General features: G+C 36.3%; 1 protein-coding gene across 2 annotated transcripts in view; it reads right to left on the bottom strand.

The window, feature by feature from the left end:
• Positions 1 to 403: 403 nt before the first annotated feature.
• Positions 404 to 11,137, bottom strand: part of slc6a11b (solute carrier family 6 member 11b) — a 35,037-nt gene continuing 24,303 nt past the window's right edge. For both annotated transcript variants that reach the window (XM_055183398.2, XM_055183399.2), the window contains exons 12-15: positions 10,215 to 10,317; positions 9,672 to 9,772; positions 9,234 to 9,404; positions 404 to 2,081 (exon numbers count right to left, since the gene is read on the bottom strand). In XM_055183398.2, the coding sequence (XP_055039373.1) occupies positions 1,932 to 2,081; positions 9,234 to 9,404; positions 9,672 to 9,772; positions 10,215 to 10,317 (525 nt within the window). In that variant the 3' untranslated portion in view covers positions 404 to 1,931. The remainder of the gene's footprint in view (positions 2,082 to 9,233; positions 9,405 to 9,671; positions 9,773 to 10,214; positions 10,318 to 11,137) is intronic.

Below are 11,137 nucleotides of genomic sequence, written 5' to 3'. Positions count from 1 at the left end.
GTTTGATATATTTTTCTGTTCTTCTACCTTTTACTTTTTTGTTCTAAAAAAACCCTTAGCTTTGTATAGACTAGTTCTAGTGCACATATGTATTGCTGTTCTTGCTCTAATTGCTTCTAAGGTTACATCATATGTAAGTCGCTTTGGATCTGCTAGATGAATAAATGTAAATATAATATTACTATAATCCAAGGTCACACAGACCACTCAATGGGGCCTTTTTTGTTGTAACATACTTCTTAGTTTACTCAAGCTGTATCATGCCATGTAATAACATTAAATGCATTTTATCATCTTAAACATTTTCCTCAACTCTTTCCCCGCAATTGACGAGTTATCTCGTCAATTAAAAGAAAATGCTTCCCTTTAAACTCTAGCTAAAATGAATGAGCAAACCACTGAATTTCTTTTTACCTTTTATTTTTAAAAATGAGTAAGCAGACAAATCTTATGTTCTGTAAATACCAAAATCTGTGTATACAGCAATATTACAAATCCATTATACGGCTGGAACTTTTTTCATTGTTGAATGACATATCAAAAGTCCTCAGAGAAACAAATGTTTTCATCAAGAAAGAGTACACAAAAAAATTAAAGACATTGTAAAAATATACATATATCTGAAACGTTAACAGGATATTAAAACACAAACGAGTTTACTTGCACAAACGACGATGTAACGATGGATCAGACCAGACCAAAGATTGCGTACATGTGCGAAAGGGCCAGCGGTACATCCTGAGGAAACTACAATATACACAACAGTGCTTGTGACTACAACATTACAATAAAGATTTCAGTTCACAAGTGTTAAATAGTGAATTTCAAGGGTCAAGCACTTTTTTACAGCTTTTAAATGACTTAATTCATTTCAAAAATACAGATTCTGTTGCTCCATTAGAATTCTGTTACTTTCTCCTAGGCCAAAAGATACTGGCCCATTACACGTTGCATTGTATCAATCTTTCCACATCAGATATCTATTATAGCACATATCTAATACTCACCCAAAAATGAAAATTCTGTTTTAAATTGAAAATGATTTACAGTTGGGTAAAATATAAACTTTTGTTTTTATTTTAATCATCATTATTCATTGATAATCTGCTCCACTGCATTTTTCCTAACTAAAAATGAAACAATGGCAGATTGTTGTAAATGATTTTATAAAAACTTTTTTTTTTTACTTTGGAACGTAACAGATCCAAAAACTTGAACTAGAAAATTACAGAATTTTCATTCTTGGATGCACTTTCCGTTTGATGTTTTCCCAACATGCAAACCAAATCTTCATCTGCATTTCTTTAACCATTAGACTGCCTTTAAACATCACAAAAACATCACAGTGATAGTGTGATGTACTGTCCACCCTCTGGACCACTACTCTGAAAAAAAAATCATAATCTGTGTTTGGTCTGTCAGCTTCAATTAAACTCTGTTTAATTGGTGTGAAATGGGCCAGAATTCGAGGCGCGTTCGACGCTGCAGTGAACGAGCTTGCTACGTCCCGCTCGCCTGCTAGCTGCTAGACAGAGATTTGCAGCACATTTGACAACACACTGAGCCTCATCTACAAACATACAGCCACCATTTGGAGTGGTCCTCAAAACATTTTCTACCCATTAGAAAAGTACACTACAGTAATTCGCACAGGGCCAAGAGTCAATGCGCAAAACCATTTTACAGCCCGTTATACCTTGGCGTCTTTCTAGAGGTACAGAATTGACTAACGTGACAAAGAGAGACACGATGTAAAGACATTCTCATCTAGATTTAGATACCCATACAATCATGACATTAAATTGTGACATGTTACCTGTTTGTGCAAAACAACCAAGACTACAAATGTGATAATAGGTTTCTCTCTTTTTAAAAATAAAGGCAAACATCATTTTTCGATGTCTTGTGTCGGTGATGTCCGTGTCTTGGGTTTAGAAATGTGTCTCCTTCTCTGTGATGGTGGAGATCTTGCCATCCGCCCTCATTTTGGCATCAGCGTCATTGATAGCACATGGACCTCTGGACCCGAGACGGCCCCTCATTTTCAGGTCGGGGCTGGGCGTGGTCAGCTTTTTGATTCTCTAAAATCATATATCATATAATATGCTGCATGAGTTTGCTTAAAGTGCACTTTTGTCATACACAGATTTATTTTTTCTGTATTTAAAGTACAGTACTATACTAACATATTTAATAGACGGGGCGGTATGTCTTGAGAATATATGGGTGATTCTCACGAAACCATTGAAACACCACGGCACTAATGATTTTAGCTTTAAAATGTGTAATATAGTAACATTAAAAAGCATCAGAATTAACACAATACTGTGTTCTACAGTTGTGTTAAAAATTATTCAACCCCCCAATGCTGTTAAGGGTTTTAGGGAATTTAGTGTACATTTGTAATTGTATTCAGAATGAAATCCTACAATGACTTCTTAAAGAACCATATGCAACTAAAATGACATCAATTGGTTTTGTAAAATAGTAGTAAATGTTTCTTTTGTGAATTCTTCATTGACACAATTATTCAACACCTTAAAGAACTACCACTCTGAAGAACAGAGGTTCATTGAAGTGTTTTCAATCAGGTATTGAAAACACCGAGGGATGTCAGGGAACAGCAATAAAGCCTAATAAGCACCAATTAGGCAGCTTTAAAATGACTGTGATACTCAACTCCTTCTAAACATTTACTGGTGTGGTTACAAACATGGTGAAGTCAAAAGAATGGTCCAGGAAGACAAGAGAAGAGGTGATTAATCTTCACAGGAAGGGCAATGGCTATAAAAAGATTGCAAAGATGTTAAACATACCAAGAGACACCATAGGAAGCATCATTCGCAAATTCAAGGCAAAGGGCACTGTTGAAACGCTTCCTGGTCGTGGCAGAAAAAAGATGCTAACTGCGACTGCTGTGCGCTATCTGAAGCGTAGAGTGGAAAAAAGTCCCCGTGTGACTGCTGAGGAACTGAGAAAAGATTTGTCAGATGTGGGTACTGAAGTTTCTGCTCAGACAATACGGCGCACCCTGCGTACTGAAGGCCTCCATGCCAGAACTCCCAGGCGCACCCCCTTGCTGTCTCCAAAGAATAAGAAGAGTCGACTGCAGTATGCCAAAAGTCATGTGGACAAACCACAGAAGTTTTGGGATAGTGTTCTGTGGACTGATGAAACAAAATTAGAACTGTTTGGGCCCATGGATCAACGCTATGTTTGGAGGAGGAAAAACAAGGCCTATGAAGAAAAGAACACCTTGCCTACTGTGAAGCATGGTGGGGGGTCAATCATGCTTTGGGGCTGTTTTGCTTCTGCAGGTACAGGGAAACTTCAGCGTGTGCAAGGTACCATGAATTCTCTTCAGTACCAGGAGATATTGGATGACAATGTGTTGCAGTCCGTCACAAACCTGAGGCTTGGGAGACGTTGGACCTTTCAACAGGACAATGATCCCAAGCATACCTTCAAATCCACTAGAGCATGGTTGCAGAAAAAAGGCTGGAACATTTTGAAGTGGCCATCGCAGTCACCAGACTTAAATCCGATTGAGAACCTCTGGTGGGACTTAAAGAAAGCAGTTGCAGTGCGCAAGCCTAAGAATGTGACTGAACTGGAGGCTTTTGCCTATGATGAATGGGCGAAGATACCCGTAGATCGCTGCAAGACACTTGTGTCAAGCTATGCTTCACGTTTAAAAGCTGTTTTAACTGTAAAAGGATGTTGTACTAAGTACTAAGATTGAATGTCACTTGGGGGTTGAATAAAACTGATAATGATGTGAGCACAGAAAAGACATTTGTGGTTATTTCATTATAAATGTTATGTTATATTTGTCTGACCTACACATGCCTCTTTGATGTAATTGTAAGCAGGATGACTGAATGATCAAAATCAATGTCAAACCGGCCAAAACAATCAATTTCAGTTGGGGTTGAATAATTTTGAACACAACTGTACCTTGCACAATGTGTGATTTCAACATAAGAATTTATAATTGGAAATTTTATCTAATTTTCTGCTGAAATTCTCATTACCGCAATGTGTCCGGCTGTGTTTGAACATGCGTTATGTTGTAATTTAATCAAATTAACACAAAAATATTAAGAAAAAAAAATGAATGGATGTTTTGCTAGACTACTTTAGATGACAGAAAAAATATTTACTGAATATTCATGTATAATAAAAATGAAGAAAAATTAGGAAAATGATGTGTCCATGCCTGATGTTCTCATCCTCCGCAACACTTTTTGAGAACAGTTTAAGCACACATACAGAATTTTAATAAAGTTTGATTTTGAGTGACCAAGCACATGGACCAGTTACTTCAAGATGGCTACCAGGTAAGATCATTTTTACAGTTAATTTGAAATATTGTCTTGTCAGAATGCTTACACAACATTTTGATTATCATTACCGCAACAGATGCTTATTAAATGTTAATTTAATTAATAGAAGCATAATACTTTGATTTTAAATGCATGTGCAGAATCTTTCAGGTTTGTCATTTTGAAAATATGTCAGTGTTGATGTTTTCTGACTGTTGCGGTGATGAGAGTTTTAGGACTAATTTTTTAAATTATGTTACAAAAAGTGTTAAATGATAAGTAAAAGTTTTTAAATTAATGTTCCCATTTACTCCAGACTTTGTTTTTCAATGTCTGGTGGGAAAAAAAGTAAATTTAAGCAATTTCTACATTTTCATGCTTGACATTTTTAAAACGTTTTAAGAAGTTTTCGTGAGAATCACCCATATATGAATCGGGATTTGAATGTTTTTTTTTTTTTCAGTTAAAATTCCTAAATATCCTTAAAAATTAGGGCTGGGTAAAAATATCAATTCATCAATGCATTGCAATTATTTGTTTCTCAATTCAATATCGATTAATCAAATCCTATGAATCGATTCAGCCCCCCCGACCAGTGGCGGCACTGTGGGTAACACTCTAGTGAGAGCGTTCAGCGTTGTACAAAACGTGCTTTATCAAAACAGAAAGATCAAAGATGGCAAACAGCAGCACTTCTTTCAAGCCTGCACCATCAACGTTAAAAGCCAATCTTTGGGCTCATTTTGGGTTCTACTGTAAGCCGTTATAATGTAATGTTATAATATCTATGGTTGCACTTTTTTATGACGATGCACATTTTGTGCTTCTGTTTACATTTCTTTTACAACTTGAATGTATAAGGAGAAAGAACTTAGTTACATGAACTATAGAGATGTTAATAAAGCACCTGTTTGTTACAGTTGATGTTTGTATTCAACACATGTACAATATTGTACATTTTTTGCTAAATAAACCATGACAGGAAACGTGCTGGGGTCAATTTGTTCTTAAACATTAGTAATACTACACACATTATTTAAAAATAAACTCAGGTACTTAATTGCTTGCGTATTTACTTATTATTGAATCGATACCGAAGCAAGTAAATCAATATCGAATTGAATCGAAGCCTCAAGAATCGAAATCGAATCGTGAAATTCCTAACAATACCCAGCCCTATTAAAAATGTCCTACAGAAAAACACTGGTATATAGATAACCTTAACAATAAAGACATGAATTAATCGAATTTTTTTTTATTTAGATATCATGGCATATTGGCATACAGTACACGGCATTCAACTGTCGTGAATTAAAATATTTTTTAAGTAAAACAGCATACATTAAAGTCACTCTGTGGTGAAACTCAAGTTTGTTTTGATGTTTATATGTCTATGTATTGTTTTTAAAATGCTTTAATACAAACCATGTGCAAATTCATCAATTAGCATCATTGCGGAGTTTTTTCTCCATAAAATTTGAGTTTTCCAAAGACTGCGGTTTGAATTTGCCTCGGTTTCCACTTTAAAGGGATAGTTCACCCAAAATTTTAAATTCTGTCATGATTTACTCACTCTCATGTTGTTACAAACCTGTATTAATTTCTTGGTTCTGCTGAACACCAAGTAAGACATTTTGAGCACCATTGAATTACATAGTATTTGGTCCAAATACGGAATTCAATGGTGCGCCTGCTTCCTGTTCGATTACAAATAACTTCCTTTGTGTTCAACAGAGACATTTTTTACAGGTTTGGAACTACATGAGGGTGAGGAAATAATGACAAATTCCTTTAAGTGAAGTGTGATTCATGATAAATTACATTGCCTTAAGATAACAAGTACATTTCATGGTTCACGAATTTCGATGCATTTACCAGAAAACAAGAAAAAATTTTTGATTAGGTAAACAATGTTTTGCTGTGTGGTTGACCAGTATAACACACAAACCCCATGAAACAGCTGCGTATGCTTTCTGAAGCAGACACAATCAATAAGACATGGCACAATGAGGTCATGTCAGGACAGTGCTGGTTTCATGTCTTCAGTATGGCATCAATTCTTCACCACACCCTCCTCTCTTCTCTCCCGCTGTGCCACAACAACTTACATCTTTGGCTTGTCATGCTGCTTCAAGCGATATTAAGTTTATTTTCTATTGCTGAAAGTTTTGCACTTTGTACTTCCTATCTAAAATGATAAGCAACTATGTGAAGCGTTCTGTTGGGTGAATTTAGGACTTTAAGTGGGATCAAAATTATCTGATAGATGTTGGTCCGTGTATCCGTGACGGCCAACGGATTTTCCTTTTAAAAAAATGTGAAAACCAAAATCAGAAATCGTGTTGTCTCCCGGCTGTCACCCAGAAACAGGGGAACAAATAATCGGAAAACGATGTGTTTTCCATTTTTTGCATTGATTAAAGAAAACAAAAAATACACGTCCGATTTTTTAAAATGTGTTTATAATGGAAATTATGATTTAAAATATAGGCCCTGTGCGTGTGAAAATCTTATATTTCAATTTTGCAGCATGGATAATGATAATGAAGCCTGAAAAAGACCCTGGTTGCTGGAGATGCCACCATGAGAACATGATTACAGTCAGAAAAGGCTGAAAAACATGTATTGCACATAGTGAGTATAATTTAAGCTGATTTGCATCCTTGGGGCCAAGGTAGACTTTTCCAAGGAAAAAGTAATAAAAAATTAGAAATAGACTAAATAATAATAAATAATAAAAAAAAAAATAAAACAAATTAACCAAAGCAGCATATCAATAAAAAAAAAAAGAGTTCCAACCCTGCCAACATAAGTAACACATGCAATCTGTAGATTAATAGATTTAAATATGTGTACAACTCTGGTTGATTTTTAACCAACTCTTTACCCTCACAGTTATGCGGTAGTCAATCCTGCAGATGCTGCTGCCGCACTTTGCGCCAGCCCTCTTTAATCAATGCAAAAACAAAAAAGAAAATGGAAAACTTAAGCCGTTTCTCAATATGCGTTCTTGTCTGTACTTGTGTTCTTGTGGACTTGTGAAACGTCATCAGTCGCGGCCCAAGTACTGTTCCAATTCAAAGTTCGCATCAAGCCCAAGTTCACATAAAATCCCTGGATGTGTTCTTGATCCGCCCATTTTATCGAGGATGCATCAGAGGAGACTTGTGTGGACTTATGACAGCGAGGTTTCCCAGAATGCATTTCGCGTCAGGAGTTCGTTCTTCCGAGTCTGAACTTGCAAGTTCGAACTACGAAGGACACAAGTCTGAGTTTGGCGTACTTGGTATTGAGAAACGGCTATATAGTTTTCTGATTATTGTTCTTCTATTTCTAAATAACAGTCAGGAAACAACTCGATTCCCAAATTTGGTTTTCTAATTTAAAAGGAAAAAACATTGTTGGTGCAGAAACGCCCAGCACAGAGCTTGTTGACTTAACAAACAAATAAATGAAACTGTAACCTGACATTAACCTTCTGTGTTACAGTGTACACAATAGAGGGTTTTCACGACGCGTCATCAGAGCGGAAGACGCCATATTGGAGGCACTCCGGATCACAACAGAGCACAGGCTCTGATATATATCCCGAACGTCGTCAAGGAAAATGGTTAATTATTGCCGTGTTTGAGGTTGTACCAACAGGACAGATTGAGAAAAACATTTGGAATATTATCGTATTTCAAAAGTTATTAAAAACCAGGGAAAGGGATGCAAGAAATTATCAGAGGAGGCGCTTGTGGTTGGCAAGCTCAGGAAAAATAGTATGTTATTATAAATATGATTGATGTACATAAAGTATAAAACAAGTATTCTTATACTTTTTGTGCTTTATTTAAATATTATTTAATATGTACTTTTTAAAAGTATACTTTTAGTGTATTCACAAAATGTACTTAAACACTACTAAAATTTGTGCTGCAATGGCTTAATACCAGTGTGTTTAACTGCTTATAACAAGTTTCTATTGTAATAATATTTTTAATAGTAAATGGTAAAACAATTATTGCTTTTATTGTGTGTCTTTTTTATTGTAAAGCACTTTGGTAGGACACTGGCTATTTTAAATTTGCTATATAAATAAAGCTGACACTGACATAATGGGCTCGGCGTGATGCAACTGAAGGAAGAATCGCCGGGTCGTCACGAATCCAAGAAGAAGGAGCTAACTCGTAGGGATCTGCACCGCCCATAAATTGTAATTTCTCGAAATACAAGTCCTTCCCTATATGCCTTTGCATCTTAGACACATTTTCTGTTGTTTAGACATCTCTAAATTCACTTAAAGTATCCAAAGCACACAATTATCCATTGTACTCCGTTCAGTTCTTTACACCGAGTGCCTCCACAATGGCCACGCATCCGGGTTACCGCCCAGTACGTGATGTCGGTGAAAACCCTCTATAAGTCACAACAATGGCCACATACGTCTTTTTTTCTAGGATCACCCCTGCAACATTAAAGGCGGGGTGCATGATCTCTGAAAGCCAATGTTGACATTTGAAATCACCTTACAAACACGCCCCTACCCCAGTAGAATCTGGACCTTCTGTTGATAGACCCGCCCCACACATACGCAACCCAGACAACGATGTTGGTTAGTAGACACGCCCCTTACTGCTGATTGGCTACAAGACTGTTTTGATAATCGGACCGACTCCCTTTTGTGTTTTTCAAAAATCACGCACCCCGCCTTTAACTTTCTAGATTCGACCATAAATGTCTATTTTTACAGAATCTTAAAGATAAATCAAAACATACTGTATAGTTTTAGAACATGTGTATCATCATAGAAGCTTATAAAACATATTTTAAAACCTTTTGAAAACAATCAAATAAGGATTTTTGAGAAACTTTATCATAAAGCACATCAGATTCAGATTGATTAAAACTTAGAGATGTTTTTACCTCACGGAAGGTTCCCTTCGTTTTCCAGATCTGATATAAGATTCCCACAGGGATGCACACCATTGAGGACAGAGCCATCATCCATCCGATGCCATAACCCCAGTCTGGATATGTGTACACATTATTATACTTCAGAGGCTTGTATTTGATCAAGAAGAACAGAAAGATCCCCTGAAAGTACAGAGACGGCATCGATTCAATTTATCTGTTTAAACCATTTACAGTGAAGTATGAAGAGATGATCTCAAAGAAAGGTTTGGCCATGTTATACTGAAGTTTGTTATTTATTCATATATCCATTCATACAAAATCCATGTTAATTTAGAAAATAAAGTGGCTCGTGTCATGTTTGGTGTATAACAGAAATATATTTTTTAAACTTAAATGACAGAATTATTAGAAAATATATTTTGGTACCATAAAATAATAAATTCTTACAGTGCAGATGCCAGGAGTGAAAAACTTCCAGCACCATTTGATGAAGAAGATGGGCTTGAATCCAATCATGTCTTCAATGTTCAAATAAAATCTGTCGCTACCTGATGATACAATCAGGTTAAACACAGTTGATCATCAAAGGTTTACCAACAAGTCTCCCAGCGGATGAAAAACACATTTCAAACATGCATGTACTAGCAACCTTTACACTGACACTGTAAAAATGCATGTAATGAAATATGATTCAGTACATGCGCTGTCTGACTCTAGCCAGCAGGTGGCATAACAGCTACAGAAATATGACTACTGTTGTTGTATTTCATCAGCGGTGCTATCAGAGGTTATTTATTTAAAAAAATGGACTCAACAGTAACATGTACTGTAGGTGACAGAATCCACACAATAACTTTGGCTATAACTTGACATATCTGTATCAATTGTCATTTTTTAATAGCAATATGTAAAGCCTAACATTTCATCTAGACTCGAGATGTTTAGTAATGAAATATAATATATTCATACTGAGTGGTACAGATCTCTCACCATAGACCCAGCCGATACAGATGGACTCAAAGATGGCCACAAATAACAGACACATGCCACTGGCTGCATATGAGTCAAAGAGCTGGAAGACATACATGCCACCCTAAAAGAAAACACATGCGGTCAGAGAAAATACAACAAAATAACTTTTACTTGTAAAGTATTGAACGAAAAACAACAGAATATAGCGTATATCTAAGGATACCAAAAACTGGTAGTGCTGCTATAACATCAAAAGAAAAATACAAACTTGCTTTTTCATGCACCAGCTTGACCAGGCTGAAAGACCAGATTATTAAAGGAACATTTCACCAGTATAAACATTCATCTTTATTGAAAGTGCGTCATATTTGTAGCCGAAATGTAACATACATTTAGAATTTGGTGCCTATTTGACAGAGAAAAGGGGTGTTTGTAGTCTCACTCCCTCAACAAAGATACTGGACTTCCTGCTTTCAATGATGCAAAATGACGATTTTTACATCATTGAAAGAAGGAAGTGCAACACTGAAATCTGTATTTCGCCTGTCTCAGCGGCAACTGAGGAAATGATGCACAACCATTCAAAAACATGACTTGGGTTCTAACTATACAAAGCTTAATGCAAAAGGGTGAGTGTCCCTTTAAACAAACTACAACAACTTCCAGCCTGACCAGCTAAAGAAGTGACACTTTAACACTTTAAAACCATCTGCTACACCCGCTAAAAGTTTTTCTTCAACTGGCTTTGTTCAGCAGGGAGCCATTCAATCTTGCCATCAGAGTACACATTTCATGTCCAAATTTAATGTCTGCTTCACCTCATGTCTCCTGAGATACTTTCATCTAATGGAAATCTGAGGCAGCATCCTGTAGATGTAACCTTCACTGCCTTCAATATCTCACAATCCCCTGTGTGTGTGTCCAAAGGGAAGAGAAGTGCT

The sequence above is a fragment of the Misgurnus anguillicaudatus genome, chromosome 14 (genome assembly GCF_027580225.2).
Source record: "Misgurnus anguillicaudatus chromosome 14, ASM2758022v2, whole genome shotgun sequence".
NCBI classification, from domain to species: Eukaryota; Metazoa; Chordata; class Actinopteri; order Cypriniformes; family Cobitidae; genus Misgurnus; species Misgurnus anguillicaudatus.
This window is presented reverse-complemented; position numbering and strand designations above follow the sequence as displayed.